General features: G+C 44.8%; 1 protein-coding gene across 2 annotated transcripts in view; it reads right to left on the minus strand.

Annotated features, from left to right (window-relative positions):
* Nucleotides 1–227: 227 nt before the first annotated feature.
* The window catches only part of CUNH9orf43 (chromosome unknown C9orf43 homolog), a 28,761-nt gene continuing 10,122 nt past the window's right edge, over nucleotides 228–18,866 (minus strand). For both annotated transcript variants that reach the window (XM_052716523.1, XM_052716524.1), the window contains 11 exons: nucleotides 16,031–16,085; nucleotides 14,452–14,552; nucleotides 12,982–13,015; nucleotides 11,318–11,493; nucleotides 10,532–10,679; nucleotides 10,080–10,167; nucleotides 9,793–9,842; nucleotides 9,550–9,598; nucleotides 6,447–6,529; nucleotides 5,329–5,398; nucleotides 228–5,120 (listed from right to left, as the gene is read on the minus strand). In XM_052716523.1, the coding sequence (XP_052572483.1) occupies nucleotides 4,891–5,120; nucleotides 5,329–5,398; nucleotides 6,447–6,529; nucleotides 9,550–9,598; nucleotides 9,793–9,842; nucleotides 10,080–10,167; nucleotides 10,532–10,679; nucleotides 11,318–11,493; nucleotides 12,982–13,015; nucleotides 14,452–14,552; nucleotides 16,031–16,085 (1,084 nt within the window). In that variant the 3' untranslated portion in view covers nucleotides 228–4,890. The remainder of the gene's footprint in view (nucleotides 5,121–5,328; nucleotides 5,399–6,446; nucleotides 6,530–9,549; nucleotides 9,599–9,792; nucleotides 9,843–10,079; nucleotides 10,168–10,531; nucleotides 10,680–11,317; nucleotides 11,494–12,981; nucleotides 13,016–14,451; nucleotides 14,553–16,030; nucleotides 16,086–18,866) is intronic.

An 18,866-nucleotide genomic window follows, 5' to 3' on the forward strand; every position in this document is an offset into this window, starting at 1 on the left:
AAGGTGAAAAAAAAAAGAGACCCACATTCAAGAGGTAAAGAGAGAGGTGGAGATACATAGGTCAGTGGAAGCTTTTGCCTAGTATGTGTAGCTCTAGATCCAATCCCCACTACTACAAAAACAAGCAAACAAATAAGTACTAAAACTAACCTGCCTTCTACCTTAAGACACTGGAGAAAGAACAAACAGCCAAAGCAAACAGAACAAAGGAAACAGGAACAAGAAGGTTGGAAACCATAGAGAATGTTTTTAATGGAATAAACAAAGAAAACCAAAGTTTGCTCTTCGAAAATTTAAATAATGCTGACAGATCATTAGCTAATCAACAAAACAAACAAATAAACAAAAGAAAAAAGGAAGACTTAGTTCTGATTCTACTAATCAGGAATGATAGGGGACACGAGCCAGGAAGCAAATGACTATACTCGGAGCTCTCAGGAGGGAGAGGCAGAGGATCAGGACTTCAAAGTCATCTTCAGCTCACAGTAAGTTAAGAGCCAGGCTAGGCTACGGAAAGAGAGCCAGGCATAGGAAGAACGGGGACACATTACTGCCAACCTTCAGAAATAAAAGGGATCATAAGAAATAACATATATATACATCCTGGCAGTGGTGGCGAATGCCTTTAATCCCCACACTTGGGAGGCAGAGGCATGTGGATTTCTGTGAGTTCAGACCAGCCTTGTCTACACAGTGAGTTCTAGGACAGGCAGGGCTACACAAAGAAATCCTGTCTTGAACCCACACACACACACAAAAAGTGATTACAAAGAAATAACATATAACAGTATGCTAAGAAATGATAGTTTAGATGAAATAGCGACAAATATTTAGAAACTACAAAAACAGACTAAAGAAGAAACAGAGCTGGAATGATGGCTAGGCAGTTAAGAGCACTGGCTGCTCTTTCAGAGGACCTGGGTTCAATTCCCAACACCCACATGGCAGCTCACAACTATCTGGAACTCCAGTTCTGGGGCCTCCAAAGGCACCAGGCATGCACGTAGTGCACAGACATACACGCAGATAAAACTCCCAAACACATAAAATATAAATAAAAAATAAATAAATAGGTATTCTAAAGACTTATAACAATGGGTTGAGTTTATAATTAAAAAACAAAAAAACTACCCCAAAAGAAAAGCCTAGCCCATATTGCTTCATGGGCACATTCTACCAAAAGTTAAAGAATTAAATATTTCACCAACTCTCCCAAAAAGACAAAGAATATCAACAAATAAATACATAAACTTCCCAACTTATGAGTCTTTAATACCCAAACTAGGGACATCACAACCAAGTTACAGCCATTAGGGCTAGAGAGCATGGTGGCTGAAGCCTGTAATCCAGCTGCTCAGGAGGCAGAGGCAGGAGGAGTGTAAGTTTGAGACCAGCCTCAGCTACATAATAATTGATACACCAACCCAAGTACACAGTGAGATCCTATCTTAAAAATAAGCTAGCAAATTGAATCCAAAGACATATAAAAATAGCCATACACCACAGTCAAGTGGCATTATCCCAGGAATGCAGGTTGGTTTAACAGCCAAAAAAAAAATCTATACTATATTAATAGAATAAAAAAAACAAAAATATATACTCCTTACAATAGAAAAACAACAAAATTACAAACTCCAATATCTTTTCACAGTTAAAGAACAAAACAATTCTCAACAAGTTAAGGGTAGTAGAAAAAATAATCTAATAAAGACTTCTATTAAAAGACCCACAGCTAACAACATACTTTGTGGTAAAAGTATCTTTTTTCTCCTAAGATCAATAGTAAGACAAGGATGTCTGTTTTCACCACTCCGTCAACACTATACTAGACGGTATAGTTAGACAAAGGACACTAAGGGGCTGGCGAGATGGCTCAGTGGTTAAGGGTGCATACTGCTCTTGGGGAAGACTCCAGTTCAGTTCCCAGCTCCTATGTCAGACAGCTCATGACTTCACAGCAGTTGAGGCTGTCTGCACAAGACATGCACAATCTTACCCTGTAGCTGAAAGTTTTCCTGTGTCCCGCCCAGTCCGCAGCCGCTCAGACCCAATTAAACACACAGAGGCTTACATTAATTAAAACTGCTCGGCCATTAGCTCAGGCTTCCTACTGGCTAGCTCTTACACTTAAACTCAGCCCATTTCTGTTAATCTATATGTCGCCACGTGTTCTGTGGCTTTACCTGTGTGCCATTACATGCTTCTCCCTGGACAGCCAAGCTGGTATCTCTGACTCAGCCTTCCTCTTCCCAGAATTCTCCTTGTCTGCTTATCCCACCTATACTTCCTGTCTGGCTACTGGTCAATCAGCGTTTTATTTATCAACCAATCAGAGCAATACACATTCACAGCATACAGAATGACGTTCCATAGCAGCTTACCGGTACCTTTACACCTTGCTTCTTCTGGCAGTGGCTAGCAGCGTCCTCTGCTCTGTCCTTCTCCTTCCTCTCTCTCTAGTTAGAATGTCCCGCCTAACCTTGTTCTGCCTCACCATTGGCCAAACAGCTTTACTTATCAACCGATCAGAGCAACACATATTCACAGCATACAGAACATCCCACAGCATTACCCAACTTTTTCTTAAATTTTATTTAATTTATTGTGTATTTGTGGTTTGTAGGTATGAGTGCAGGCAGGTATGAGCCATGTCATACACAGGGAAGCCAAAGGACAACCTTCAGAAGTCAGTTCTGTCCTTCCACTGTGGGACTGGAGGAACGAGTGTGGGTCTTCAGTCTTGCACTGCGAGTACTTTCAACACCGAGCCATCTCACCTGCCCGCAATCCTAACTACCTCAGGATCCAGGAGAAGAGTACAAAACCCGTTCTACTAAGTTTGTTTGAGCATGTAAGAATTATAAGTCAAGATACCACATACTCCCCTCCTACTTGATCAGTTGTGGTGTTTGACTGAGAATGGCCCCATGGGCCCATACATCTGAATATTTGGTCCTCAGTTGGTGGAACTGTTTGGGAATGATTAGGAGGTATGGCCTGGATGGAGGAGGTGTGTCACTGGGGACTGGCTTCGAGGCTTCCAAGGACTTGCACGATGCCCAGTGCTTTCTCCCTCTCTGCCTCATACTCCCAGATCAAGATATAAGCTCATAGTGGTTCTTTCTGCCGTGACTTTGATCCATCATCATGGACTCTAAGCCCCTGAAACTGTGAGAGCAAATTAAACACTTCGTTTTATAAATTGCCTTGGTCATTGTGTCTTATCACAACAATAGAAAAGCAACTAAGACTCCAGTCTATTCTCATGAACTAAAAGTCCATCCTCAGTCAAGCCTCCCACTTCCTGAGATGCCACCTCTGTCATCCAGTGCAATAGAAGAACCAGCCTAAGTCCATGCGGGGTCCGTCCTTCACGTCTCTAGCTCCCATTCTGACTGGTGACACCTGCAGATGCCCCAATCCCCATGCCCAAGCTCTGGCTGCATGCCCTCTAACCAGCCTCTCTTAGCCACCTCAAACCCAGCAGTACACACATAGATGGTGGGCTCAGAAAAGCGCCTTGCAGAGGCCATGGAAGCAAGCATGAGACCATTTAGACAGCGAATTCTAGGGTTCCAGACACCAGTGGTCAAATACAAAAGAAACGAGACTTCAAAAAGGTATGCTTGGGGGATGGAGGGGTTAATATGACTAAAATACATGGTATGCATTATGAAGTTCTCTAAGAATTTTAAGAATTACATTTTAAAAGAAGGTATGCTTGTCATTGACCTTATAGACTTCTCCTTCCATGAGAAATAACATTAGCTAGAAAAACAAAACAAAACAACAGTAGGTCTTTCTAAAGTATGTGGTTCAACCCAACCAAGGGCCTTTCTTAACAATATCCCAGGTAGTGGGAACTTAGAGTTTTGCTATATTATATTGTATTGTATTGTATTGTATTGTATTTTTATACAATTTTCAAATTTTACAGGTTAAAATATTTCAGGAGGTTTTTTAATAGTAAAGGTTTTTTTAAGGACTAAACACAATGGAAAAAAATCCATCCAAAAACCAAGTTAGAAGTCTCCTGAGACTTTGGAATTCTGGGTCTTTGTAAAACATTGAAATTTCCCTGAAGACTAGATTTCTTAGAAACTAGAAAGCAAGCTCTTCTGAGTTGGAATAAATTCTAGGAAAAGAGAAAGAAAAGGGAGGAGGGTGCACAAATTAAAAGAGACTAGAGCATAGTGAGAAAATGCAACTTATGGAGCTTGTTTGAATTCTAATATGAATATGTCAACTGTTAAAAAACTTAGTAAGACATGGAAATTTGAATATGCTTGGATATGTGGACTCAAGCAATCAATATGAATTCTGTGGAATGAGATAATTTTTAGATGTTTCACACTTTTCTTTTAGAGATCCACACTGAACTATCTGTAGATAAGATAAACTTTAAGGAGGGAGTACCATACAGTGACCACCACCTGATAACGGCGCAGGCCCCATCACCAAATGAAGCCATCTCCAGGGAAGGAGAGGAGCATTTAGGGATATTATAGAGGTTCCTTCCCATAGCTGAATCCAGCTTCCCATCACTACAAAGATTTCAGAAGAGAAATAAAGGGGACCCAGAAAACAGACACAAGGAAGCACTACCTCCTCCCTTCCTGGAAATAGAGCACAAGTCTTTCGATAGAAGGGATTGTGTTTAATCGTGGAAATACTCTGCCCTGGAAAAATTTCCCATATTGAGCAGGTTTAGGGCTTTTTTCTCACTCATTTTGGAGGTAAGAAGCAAATGAAGAAAGCAGGGTCTCTGAGTCCTGGTCCTGCTGAAGGAATCCAGAGAACAAGTCTCTTCTCTATCCTACGTCCAAGGTTGTTGTCCTCAAAATACCAAGAACTGTTCCAGCTAAGGCTGCCCCATGTGACGTCTCCAGCCTAAGCATCCAGAGATGCCTCACTCTGTGCCCTAGAAAGATGGTTCTCCTCATCTTCCTCAACATGGGCCTGAAGAATCCTCAGCAGTTTGAGGTCAGGGTTCCAGCTGCCTTTGTCCATACTTCCAGACACACTCCTGGGGCTAGTGTTTTGGCTGGAAGTCATCATTCCCACCATAGTCTCATCCACGTCACCAATGTCTTCGTAAACCGGCTCATATAGAACAGGGCCTAAAAGAAGACCCGACCATTAATTGCATGGCTGATTTCTCCCAAATAACTATGACAAGAGGCATTTAGAAAAGACTGGCTCTCTTTAGGACCTCTCCAAAGCACAAGGGCTGTGGTCACACACACACCCAACCCCTGTCCCCCCTCCCCAGAAAGTCAGCTATCCTGGCTAGCACAGAATCAGCTCTTCCCATTCTCAGGCACTTACTCTCTGGAAAGGAAGAGTAGTCTGTGTAGTAGCTGCTGAGGTCATAATCCGATGTTTCCTCTACGGAAGCCTAAATTCATTGGGGTAAGCAGAAGAAATGTGAATGTGGACCTCAGTAAACTAAAAGAACTTTCTAGGACACTTTTCTTGAGGAAAGTAACATCTAAGACAGGATAAAGAGCCCCAGAACAAGCCTATATTACACAGTCCTTGCTTTCCGGGTCACTCAGATAAGCCAGGGCTCACTTCTCCCCATTTCCAGAAATCAACCAAGGGAAGCCTGACTCTAGAGATGGCTGCCCAGACGGCCACTGCTCTCATCAAGAAATGTGGTCTATTTTCACACCTGGGAATTGAAATGAAATGCTGGCTTCTTTGACCAATAAATGTTTTAGCTCTAAGTCCATCACTTAAGGAATGACTAGACAAAAAAAAAAAAACCACTGAGAGATGGCTCAGCAGTTAAGAACAAATGTTGATCTTGCAGTGTTTAAGTTCCTAGCACCCATATCAGGAAGCAAACTACTACTCACAATTCCAATTCCAGTTCCCAGTGATCTGGTGCCCTCTTGTGGCCTCTGTGGGCACTGCACATATATGATACACATTGTCTCTGTCTCTGTCTCTGTTTCTGTCTCTCTGTCTTTCTCTCAAGACATAACACACACATAAAATAAATGTATTTTTTAAAAGATAGAAAGTGGCTAGTCTGTCAATAAGCACAATAAATCACATAGAGAGAAATCATAGACGAGAACACAGGCACCCTGGCTAACAGCTCCTCCCAGCGGCACCGACCGATCTCAAGTAGGAGAAGAATGATTGTCCAGTCAACCCAGACTTATTAGAAATAACACATCATGGGCTAGGCATTGTAGCAGGAGCTTATGATCACAGTCCTCTGGAGGCTAAGGCAGGAAGATCAAGTCTGAAGTCATCCTGGTCTACATAGCAAGTTCTAGGCTAGCCTGGGCTACATAACAAGGTCGTGTCTCAAGAAAAAAAACTAACTGACTAGACCACCTCTTCTTGTATTTTGGGGTAGTTTGCTATATAAATTCGCAGTAAGAGATTACCAAACTGGACCCCAGCAGAGGCCTTGGGGCATACACACTTACATGTTTCACAAAGGCTTTTGTCGCCTCCTCTTCCTGCTCCTCCAGCTTTTGCTCATCTTCCTCTACTGATGGGATTATCTGACCTAGTAACAGAAGATAGGTTCAGTCCTCTTCTTATTGGCATTTCGTGTCCCATAGTTGGACTTATAGTTGACCCCTAGAGTAATTCCCTATTCAGGACAAGATAAGGCCTTGGTGGTAGATGAAAGGGAGGTAGATCTTCTGAATTCCATTTTTGTCAAGGGATGTCTTTTTTTTATAACTGATGCATAAAAAATATTATACATATTTATGAGTTTCCATGAGATGTTTCAAAATATGCATACCCTGTAAAGCCTTCTGAGTTCTATGATCCTGTTTTACCTAGGATGTAGCCATGTCTGCTAGAGACTAGAAGAGACCCAGTGCCAGCACTGGTGGGCACACAACACTCAGGAGGCAGAGGAAGGTGGATCTGTGAGTGCCAGCTCAGCCTTATCTACATATCGAGTCCCAGGCCAGCAGGGACTACACAGTGAGACCCTGCCTCCAAAAAAAAAAAAGTGGAAAGAGGGATGGAGACATGGCTCAGTGGTTAAGAGGACTGGCTGCTCTTCTAGAGGACCTGAGTTCAATTCCCAGAATATACACTGAACCCCAGGGGATCCAATGCCTTCTTCTGGCTTCCTTAGGCACCACGTGACATGGTCTGTAGATATGTGTGCCAAACACCCATAAACATAAAATAAAATTTAAATTTAAAAGGGGGGGGCAGGCCCCCTTGTGGCCATTGCTGGAGTGGCAGGCATCAAATGAAGTCCAATCCCTTTATGACTTCTGCCTGAAGCAAAACCATAAAGGGCATTTCAATGCCCCTTTGCACATTCAGGGGAAGATCCTGTCTCCCCCTCTTTCCAAAGAGCTGAAGTGTAATGCTCAATCTATGCCCATCGAAAGGATAGTGAAGTTCATGCTATACAAGGACATTTCCAAAGTCATCAAAGCAGTCTAAGTTTTCAGGAAGAAATGTGTCATCTACATTGAATAAGCAGAACAGATAAAAGCCCCAGCAAGGTGTTGTCACCAGGCTAAAGGTGATCAAAGAGGGCAAACCAATTCTGAAACAAAAAGCCAAGTCTCGCCATGTAGGAAAGGCAAGAGCAGACACGAGGGAGGAGCAATGAAAGCGCAGGAAGAGAGCAGTAGTGTATGTAACCTGCATTCAGAACTGGTCAGTGAAAGAGACAGACGCACAGAGACGGAGCGACCTAGGACTCCTGCAAGAGGTGCACAGTGGATCCCTGCAATGGTCAGCAGCCAAAGACCCTGGATCTTAGCTAAGCCAGGCCCGGCACTCCTGTCATCCCAGCACTGAGAAGCGAAGGAACAGGGATCAAGAGTTTGAGGTCAACCTGATCTACCAGTGAGTTCCAGGCCAGCCTGGGCTACACAGTGAGAGCCTGTCTCCAAAAGGAATCAAGAAGCTGCTAACTCTGTTTCTTTCCATTGCTACCCCTAGTTTGAGAATGTGTCATGCGCTCCTCTGAGGATACCCCCAACAGACCCATGTTAGTTTCTGAATCCAGGCCTTGGGTATTCCTTTCACACACACACTCTTTTCCCAACCACACCCTGAAGGCACCCATTCTCTCTTTCTCACCCTCCTCTAGACAAACAACTCCCAAGGGTTCTGCTAAACAGAACACTTCCGTTGCTCCCAAGCACTGGTTCTCATCCAAGCTTCACACGGGCCACACTGAAAAGCTTTAACCGACATTGGGCCCCAATTCCAGAAACTATGATCTAAAACATGAGGGGTTCAGGCTGGGTGTTAGGTTTTAAAAGCTTCTCGGTTGGCTTCAGTGTGCAGTCAGGGTGAACACAAAGGGAAAATGTAAGTGCAGAGAGTCTTACGCAGGCCCCTCTCTCCACATTCTCCCTTAAACCCTCACAGCCACACTAAGCAGCTACACTAAGCAAGACACATCTTCCCAAGCTACTCTCAATTCCAGGAATTCTTTTCCCACATCAGGAACCCCACACGACTGCGATCCAATTCACAAACCATCTTTTCTGTAAAGCCCGTCTCAACTTGGGGAGGACAGGCCACCGCTCGGAGACCATAACTCAAGAGAGGCACACCAGTCACCCAAGCAACACAGCTCTTGTTGGGAGCATCAGGAAGAAGTACAAAAGGAACCAGAAGAGAACTGTGGGAACGATCATCCTAGAGAGGAACTCACCTTGGACAAATTCCTCCTACCCTGAGCCTCAGCCTCTTCTACTTCCTACATGGAGGTCAGAACCCTTTGTAGACCTTTAGGCTTATGGACAGCGCTGACACCAGAAAACAGTGGGATGTGAAGCAAAGCACAAAGACAGCAGCTTTCTCAGGGACGTCTCACCTGAGCCCGCTCAGGACCCCAGATTCCACAGCAAATTCTGAGAATTCAGTTGTTTGCAGAGTAAAGCCAGCAATGCCCAGTCTGAGCAGAACAATCTTATAAGATTCTAGAAGAGTCTTCCTTGGCCCTTCCTACTCTGCATTCAAGCTGAGAAATGTCAGGCAGGCAGGGCTCCACGTGTCCCTCAGTCTATGAGATCAGAGCTCCAAAAAGATAGGTACTGTTCTGGATTTCAACATGACACCAGTCAGAATGGCTGCCTGCTGAGTACTGTTACTGCTGATACAACGTGTTGCTTGCCCACTGAGCCCCAGAACTCTCCAGCTTTTTGGGGGAAACCAGAGGGCTCTTGAGAGACAGGACCTGTCTCCGTAAGCCTCGAACTTCCAATCTTCCCCCTCAGCCTGTGAGATACTGGTAGAGACAGGTATCCCGACACCTGATTCCCACTCTGTACTTTTTAAAGCAGGACCTGAAGAAAATACAACTATGAGTCAGTCATCTCCCAAATGCCTGTGTGAAGCAGACATACAGCCTAACCTACTTGTCCAGTAACTATTTAGTTCACGGATGACTCAGGGTAGGCCTGCCAGACAGATTGAGCATTTCCAGAACAATTCTGAATGCCTGAGAAAAGTGTGTTTGACTGCTGCCCTTCGCTACATCCTGGGATGCTATCACTTGACTAAGCAAAGGGAGGGTTATAAATGTCGACTTACTCATACTGCGCTGGACCTCAACATCAATCTGGGCTTTCTTCTTAGCCTCCTGAAACCAACATAAGGAACTGAATTGGGACTTTTGGAAGCAAAGAAAACTTTGGCAAAAAGAAAGAACTTGAAATGACTACCGGACAGTAATGTCCTATCAACAACTGACACCCAGGGAAGGGCCCCTCCTCTGAGGTACCCTTCCCAGCCCTCACTGCACCCACATCTAAGAGGCTTCCCTCCCTACTCTACCTGTCTCGTAGTAGAGGTTTTCATCTTCCTCTGCTGCTGCTTCCTGAAACCTGGGAAGCAGAGAGGTCAGCTCAGTCCTCCCCGCTGAGAGTCCACATCCGCCAGGCTACTGACTGTGACCTGCCCCACTACGGTGACTCTCCTTCCCTGGCCAGGACCAAGCAAGAAGCTGCTCTAAAACTGGGGTCTCCTGGGTTCTCCACCTGACCCTGTGTGACTGTGGATACAATTGAACAGGGACCAAGTGACATGAGAGCACTGTGCCGTGACAGAGGAGAAGACGGTACCTGAAGAGTCAGGCCCGGGAGATCCTTCCCTTCTCTTCAGGTTGTACTGCAGCTTCCTCAGATGTTCAGGGTACCGCAACGATGGTCTCTGCCAGAAGAAAAAATGAGCAAAAAGTTCTTCTGTGGGTCTCTCTTTGCCCCAAGCACATGTATTCACCTAGTCTATAAAGGTGTTCTGAGAAACGGGTTTTCGGCAGTGGCTTTGTACCAAGGTCCGAGGAAGAAGGGACATGAGTGGGAAACAGAGTCCAGAAGACCCAGAGTTGCTCCCCTTGCCCCTCCCCCTATCCTGGCTTTCACTTCCACACAATCCAGCCCTCCGCTCTGCAAAGCCTGGGTCCAGAGCGGCAGGGCAGAATGAAGAATGGACAGATAACCAACGCTTCCTCTCTTCAAGACAGATGGCTCGGCCTCCTTGTAGGCCTTCTCCTCTGAGGCACCACGGTTCTTACTTGCAGGGTGATGCGGTGTATAGTTAGATACATCTTAGAGGAGACAGCGCTGACTGGTCGGCTCTTTTCTGGGGGAAGATTCTTTCTCATCTTGGCCAACTCTGTCTTCACCTCAGGACTAGTCATGGTCTTCTCATGTGCCAAAAAGCTAAAGGGGACAGAGACATCCAGACAGTCAGCTCTTCCCAGAGAGAGGCGCTGAGGAGAAAGAAGAAAGGGGCTCAAATCTAAAGAAATGTCCACTTTGGCTCTACAAAGGCTTGCACGGGCCTCCCTCGGTAACACCTTCCCACTCAGCTATGACGACCACAACTGGGTCTATTAAGGGCTAACGCTATGCCAGACTCCTATGCTTCCTTTATACCACTAACCCCTTACAGTCCCCAAGATATTATCATCCTCCTCGTTTTGCAGATGAGGAAAGCTAGGTAGAAAAAAGCTAAATAAGTTACCAATAGTTAACAAAGCCAGTTAAGTTTCAATGTGTCATTCAAAGGTTGTCACATTCCAAACCACATATACCGTTCTGCCTCCCAAATGGACAAATGTCCATAACTAGTCTCCGGGGAAAAGGGGGGTCAGGAGTTAGAGAGTCCACATACTATGCTTAGCCAGGAGCCCAGTGCTTGAGGAACGGTGGTGGTGATGACTGTCACCCTGCCTGTTAGTAATCCAAACAAGCAGGATCGTAGCTCGCTCCCTGTTCTCAAAGCACATGGTTTCACCCTTTTCGGCTTCAATAGAAAGCAGGACTCTGGCTCTCCCCACTGACTCCATGATACTCACCACTCCTTCAGTAGATCCTGGGGAAGCATGTCGACCTGGGCCCATAGAGGTATGACTTGGGAACTTAATGGGTCAAAAAAGTGCACTGGAGAGGGAGGAGGGACAATCACCCCTGGACTTCTCGAGTACGTCGATGCATACTGTCTTCCAGAGAAATACAGAGATGGCTTGGTTTTCTGGAACAAAAACAAAGCAAGGGACTCTCTGAGAACATTCTCCTCAAGTCTTGTTTCTTCCCACCAATATTCCACCCTGACACCTGAAACTCCTTACTTCCAGACTGTGAGTGTCAATTCGATTGAATTCAAAAATAAACAAAAACTACTGAGATGAAGCAGGAGAGATGGCTCAGGGGTGAAGAGCACCGACTGCTCTTCTAGAGGTACGGAGTTCAATCCCAGCAACCACATGGTGGCTCCCAACCATCTATACTAGGATCTGATGCCCTCTTCTGGCATGCAGGTATACATGCAGAGCACTCATACATAAAATATAAATAAATAAATAAATTTTAAAAACTGAGGGCGGCAGGTGACGGGGCTCAGCGGGTAAAAACACTTGCTGCACCATCTGGAACCCACAATGGAAAGAGAGAATCAGCTCTCAAGAGCTGTCCTCTCATCTCTACACCCATACCATGGTACAAGTGTTTACACGGGCACAGATAATAACCACAACTAATAAAAAACGTTAAAGAGGTTAGCAAAGCACCTTCTGGGTGTGCCTGTAGGGACTCCAGAAATAATCAGACCATGAGGCCACTGATGTAATGAGTGGATTAGTCCCTTGACGGGTCCCTAACATGATGGCATAGTTGGGACACAGTGAAGGGGAGTGGAGCCTGGCCAGCAGCAGCAGCAGGAAACTGGAGGCTGGCCCTAGAGGCTCCCTCCATCTTCCCTAGCCTCTTCCACACCCAGTCTGCCAAGAGCTGAACAGCCTCTACCACGGGCTGTTCTGTCCCAATATTCTGCCCAGGCACCTGAGGCCAAGCATTTCTGTGTTGTGAACCCTCTGAAACTCAAGACAGCATAAATCTTTTCACCTGTGATGTCACCTGCTCATGTATTTTGGTGGCAGCAACAACTCAAAAAATAACACACAGACCTACTTCAAGTTTTCCCGCCTTGTCTCCTCCATGAAAGATACCCGTCTTTCCCTTGTTGGCCTTCTAACATGCTGTTCCAATGAGATCAAGCCAGGGTCAATTTGCTTTTCTGGAGAGGCCATGCACTTATGAACTGAACAAACCAACAATAACCATCCAATTAGGTGCCAAACAGAAAGTGGGAACTGGTCAATGAAGGAAATGGAGCAGGAACTACTTCCAGGGACATAAGATCACATTTACCATAAAGGCAGGCTTGGGGTTGGGAGCCCAGATCTGAATTGCTCCTGGTCCACTGGAATGCTATCCCATCACACCGGGGATTAGCTTTTAACTGACAGAGGTTCCCCTTGATAGCCACTGCTTCCTGTTTCCTCTCTTAAAAATATTCCTTACCTTCCTACAGAGACTAGATAGGGAAGGGTCTGAAGACATCTGTAGCTATTCCTAAAGAAAGGGTTTCCTTTACAGATTTTGTGAGACAGGGTTGGAAAATCCTCAAAGGAAAAAGCATCAACCTACAGAATCACTTCAAGGAACAGAGCATGGAACTCACCTCTCTCGGTTTCTTTCTCTTCTTCCCAGGCCAGCTGGAAAAAAAAAAAAAAAAAAAAAAAAAAAAAAAAGGTGTCTTTCCAACTGAGCTTGAAATAAGAAAAACCAGCACTCATCCCCAGACGTTTCAAATGGAAGTGCTAAGGATATTTGTGAATGACGAGCATGGGTGTGGCGGAAAGCTACACATGTTCCGTTTCTTTCATTCAACTACCATTCTGTCCCTGGCCAACCCACCTCCATGACTCTTGTACATGAAAGAAAATGAACGTTTATGGCTCTTGTTGGTGACATCTCTCACACTCACACACACACACACACACACACACACACACACACACACACACAAATGCATATATAAATTTGGGCACAAAGAGAAAGTGGAAAAGAAACTCTTAAGATTGATATAATTAATTCAGCCACTTAGCAAGAATTGAAAACCTCAGTGATTGTCAAAGAAAAGCACCTTTCCTACAGTTGCAGTGCTAACAAGCCTTTGGGCCTTCCCTCTGCTTATGTGAAAGGCTCATATGCTGTTCATTCTCTCTCGATGCCCTAGGCCTCAGGGTTGAGATCAAAATTTCATGTTTCACTGAGGGCTCTTCTACTCATCTGTGAGGAAAAACCAAACCAAACCAACCCCGAATGTGTTTCTTTGTAAGTGAAAAGGGTTTTTTTTTCCATGTATTTATTTCAGGGCTGGAACTACACATGCCCGGGGCTCTTGTAGGGATCAGCTGACAACTTGGAAGAGTCAGTTTTCTCTTTCTACCATGTGGGTTCCAGGGGTCATACTCAGGTCACTGGGCTTGGTGGAAAGTGTCCATACCTGCTGAGCCATCTCACGGGCCAGCACTTGTCTCTTAAACCCCATAACAAATGCAGCTTGGGGAGGAGGAGCAGCAAGCTGGCTCAGCAGGTAAAGATGCCTGTCACCAAGCCTGATGAGCTGAGTTGGATCCCTGGGACCCACCTGATGAAAGGGAAGGAGAGGACCAACTTCTGCAAGCTGTCCTCTGGTTCTCCTAAGTCATCATGTGACTTCTGCAAGGGCACTTTGGCATGCTCCCCCAATTAATAAACTAAGGTTTTGTTGTTGTTGTTTTTAAGTGGAAAGTCACGCCCCCAAGGCCAACTACTTCAGCAAGTTGTCTTCCGACCACGACACCTGTGCTGTGGCGCACACATGCCTGCATGTACAAATACAACAGAGAAATGTAAATAAACTGGGCTCTCTTATGCGCTCTTTACTCCCGTGGAGAATTCCCACAGCAGGCATCTCACAGCGTCATTACAATGAAGTCCAGTGTGGTAAGAGGCAGAGGCAAACCTGGACCACCTTCTGCGTCTGGCCAGCTGCTGCCTGCAATGAGGTAGCTAGAAGGGAGATGACAAAAGAGTCTGCAGAGGGCCACAGGGATTTAAAGAGTATGGCCATCAAGGCCTCTAAGTTTCAGACAAGGATGCTCACCTTATGTTCTTCTCTGTTTCTTCTGGAACCCAGGTTACCACCAAGTTTCCAACATCTTCGGAAAAAGGAAGTTTTGCCTCATTCAGATTCAACACTGAAAGCTAGATAAAGGTGAGCAATGGACTGGTACTGAGCACCAGCAGGAGGCTGGGGCCTCAGACCAAATGCTGTGTTGTTACAGTCACCAAAACATTTGATGATTCAGAAAATTGTTTTTTAAAAAGCCCTCCTACATGGGATATCAGTACAAGTGCTTCTCAGGGGGTAGAAGTTTTTCAACAGTAACACTCCCTGCTTCTCCATGCCATTAGTGTAGAATTTAGAAAGGCCCATCTCACATGAGGATGTCTGGAGGCAACCCTACAGGAACTCTACTTATTCTGCCACTCCATGCAAAGACTTGGATTCCCTGCAGGTAATACACCCCACATTTTGGAACTGGGGACATACTGAGCATAGGTCATCAAGGTTTCTTCCTTTAGTTTCACTCTGTCTATAATTACAGGAATCCATATGAGTTACCTTGCTAATTTCTCCCACCCCTGAGATCAGTCACACAGCACTAGGGCTCAAAGAAATCCTATGAATCATCTAGCCCATATTCCGTTTAAGATTTTTTTCAAAGTTACCAAAAATAAAGTCTTGTCTGCTGATCAGAACTGACTGACTTGGAGAGGTAGAGGCAGGGGGATCTCTGTGAGTTCCAGGACAGCCTGATATACATAGCAAGTTCCAAACCATCCAGGGCTATATAATGAGACCCTGTCTAAAAACAAACAAACAAACAAAAAAAAAACAAGAAAGAGAGAGGAGAGAGAAAAAACAGGACAGAAAATGAGAGAGGACAGAGAAAAAAACAGGACAGAAAATATCAGAATACTTCCCCTCTGGTGAAGGGAAAGATTATTTTATGCTCTTTTTGACTGCAAAATCTAACATTATTTTAAGTTGGCATATAAAATAATGGGTTTCATTATGACATTTTCAGACATGTATATAAAATCCATGTCTAACCATGGATCACAGTTTTTAAAGCTGGAGTCATCAGACTAGATGGCCTTAAGGCCAATTTTAAGCCTAACATTTCAGCAATTTGAATTCTCTGTTTATGAAATGAGAATGTTTACTTGAAAGTTGAGCATGTTCTATATAAGGACAGAGAGAAAATCTTCACCTATGTCAAACGTTCACAGATCACTCCCATGTGTCTGGGGTTTCTAAAGACAATGTAGCCTGTGGAGCTGTTAGCACAGAGCCAGCCTATCACACAGTAAGGACAGCTCGTATCCTTCTCATTCCATGATGCTGGGGCTGGAGAGATGGTTCAGGGAATAAGACCCAGGTCCAATTCCCAGCACCCAGATGGTGACTCACGACCATCTGTAACTCCACCTTCAGGAGATCCAATGCCCTCTCAGGCTTTGGAATGTACCAGGCATACACATGGGTCACAGACATATAGGCAAAACAACCATACACAGAGAATAAAAATTTTCTTAAAAGAATAATGTCAAAAGCAAAATATTCCCACTAATAAAGAGAAACTATAGAGGAGTCAGCATTTAAAACTGTGACTTACTGTGGGAGGACTAGAAAGGCCAGGTACACCCTTGTCACGTAAAGCCTTCGGAGACCTGGAAGATATGAGTGCCAAGTATGAAAGAGAGTCAAAGAGGAAAAAAGCCAATGGAATAGCAAAGTTCACGCTCTGAAGAAAACCCATCTACTCACTACGAAGGCCCGGGATTTAATACTAATCAAATAAACACAGGTATTCCTACACGGACATTGTATACTGCACTTTATAACTAGGTATCTCATCAAACTCAATGCATAGCCTATGCCTCTCTAACTATAGGAAAACGAGTACAGCACCTTAAATAACAGTGTAGTATGGGCCAGCAAGATGGCTCAAGGGTAAAAGCACTTTCTGTGTAAGCCTGGTAACCTAACCTTGATCCCTGATCCCCACACTGGAAAGACAGAACCCACTCTCCAAACAGTCCCCCGACCTCCACATGTGCAGTGTCATGCCCACATGCTTGTATTCACACACACACACACACACACACACACACACACACACACACACACACACACACACCAAGTAAAGACAATTTCTTTAGGCTTATTAAGGCTGGGCACAGAGGTCCATCCATGCCTTTCATCTTAGCACTTGGGAGGCAAAAGGAGGCAGACCTTTGTGATTCAAGGCCAGCCAGGGCTGCATAGTAAGACCCTGTCTCAAAAAACAACATAGGAGAGAGAGAGAGAAACAGACAGACAGACAGACAGACACAGAGAGATAGAGAACCTGTAATGTTTTCATATCATTTGTTCCTTATTTTTAAGACTTATTACTTAAAAATAAGTTCCTTAATTTTAAGAAACAGTAATATGGAGGTATGCAAACAAAGACTCCATTCATCCTGACTTATGAAGTCTCAGGTGAGAGACCTTACTTTCCACTGGTATTTTCTACAGTTCAGCCTTACCTCTGAGCCCACATCATTCCTGCTCTGTGTTCCAAACTCTCAAAGAATGTCCTCTCACTTTCAGGCCCCAGTCCTATAGTTTTTTTTGTTTTTGTTTTTTGGTTTTGGTTTTGGTTTTGGTTTTTTGAGACAGGTTTTCTACGTGTAGTTTTGGTGCCTGTCCTGGATCTCGCTCTTGTAGACAAGGCTGGCCTCGAACTCACAGAGATCCGTCTGGCTCTGCCTCCTGAGTGTTGGGGTTAAAGGTGTGCACTACCTCTGCCCAGCTCTGTAGTTTAGAGTTTTCTCCCTGCCAGCTTCCCACATGCAAGCCCCCCCCCCTTTCAATATGCTGCTCTAATTTCAGAGCCGGGGATCAATATTCCCTGTGCAGATGACCGGGCTCTAGGTTAGGAAATCTTCCCTGTGCTTCCATAGCCTGGAACAGTAGTCCTTTTAGGTCACTCCACACTGGACACCCCAGCCTGCTGGTATCTTTGCCTCCCCAGCTGTGGCGAGCCACAAGAATATATTACAGAGATTCAGCTGTATATTAAAGCTATACTTTGACCAGCCAAGGGACTGTCAAAAGGCAAGCCATTTATTATGAATATTTGGTGCTAACCAGGCTTTAATATTTCAGCTGCCTTCTGCTATGAAATTCTTGCGTGCCCAAATATTTCCAGACCATTTGGCTAACAGTTCAGCTCCCCAGACCTGCTGAACTTCTAGGTAACTAACTCCCCCACTGAGCCTAGGAGACAAGCTGGCTGGAGATGCACAGCTTTGCTTCTTGTGCAAATGATGCCTTGAGGCCTAGTGGCTCTCCAGAGCAACTGACTGAGAACAAAAGAGGTAGAAGGTAGGGTGGAGGAACATTCCTGAGAGGGCAGAGAACTGCCTGGCCAGAGAGAAAAGAAGCAGGCATTTTCTGTAGACAGAGAGAAGGGCATGACCAAGGAGAAGAGAAGAACACAGAGGTAATGTAGATGGCAAGACAAAACTCTTGAGCTAGGAATAGAGAGCAAGTAGGATGGAGTGAGAAGAAACAGAGGACGAAGACGAGGTAGGAAGCATAAGAGCTTAGTCATCAGCAGGACTATGAAAGGGAACTGGATGGAACTGAAGCTATGGAGAACTGAAGCTATGGATTCACCCCAGAGAAATAAAGTAGACGGATAAGGAGCTTGGTGCATCTAGATTTATCCCTGCCCTGAATGCTCAATGGAGTTGTAGCTGTATTGATAGAATTTTGTCTTAGAGGAATAGTTAACAGACATAAGAGCTTAGTGTACATAGATTTTTTTTCCCTCAGATATCCCATGCCAGACATAGCGAAATCCCTGGACTCTGGGTAATCAATACCCAGCTAAGATGAAAGCCTCTGAGCACAGACACTGTCTTATTTCCATGAGATAAACAAAACCCTGTTGTATCCCCAGAACCCAGCCTGGTGACCCCCACTAAAAACATATTTGTGAGCTGCATATGTGACTAAACAAATGATGCTGTGACTCCTACTTTCAAAAGGGCTTCAAATGCAGGTGAGCAAAGAGGATGTAGGACTGGAACAAATCCATAAGCATGGCAGGAGCAATCACTGATGGAAGAACTGGGAAGAATCAGCACGCAGGGAGAATGGTAAGAGGTAAAACTCAACCTTGACAGTGGAGGACACCATATTCACTCATTCACCAGAAACCTGAGCTTCCACTCTGTGCCATGTACTGTTGGAGACACGGGAAGGAATAGAATGGAACGATATATCCTGGACCCTCTGGAAGGGCAGCCAGTGCTCTTAACCATTACTCCACCTCTCCAGCTCCCAGCACTGACATTCATTCTAATGACAGGATTCTGTGAAGTGATGTCCCTCCTCTCACTCCCAAAGCCATATCTATATTAAAGTCTATAAGGTTGAATGACTGACTGTGATTGTGG

The sequence above is a fragment of the Peromyscus californicus genome, unplaced genomic scaffold (genome assembly GCF_007827085.1).
Source record: "Peromyscus californicus insignis strain IS unplaced genomic scaffold, ASM782708v3 Scaffold_5__1_contigs__length_169319896, whole genome shotgun sequence".
Lineage (NCBI taxonomy): Eukaryota > Metazoa > Chordata > Mammalia > Rodentia > Cricetidae > Peromyscus > Peromyscus californicus.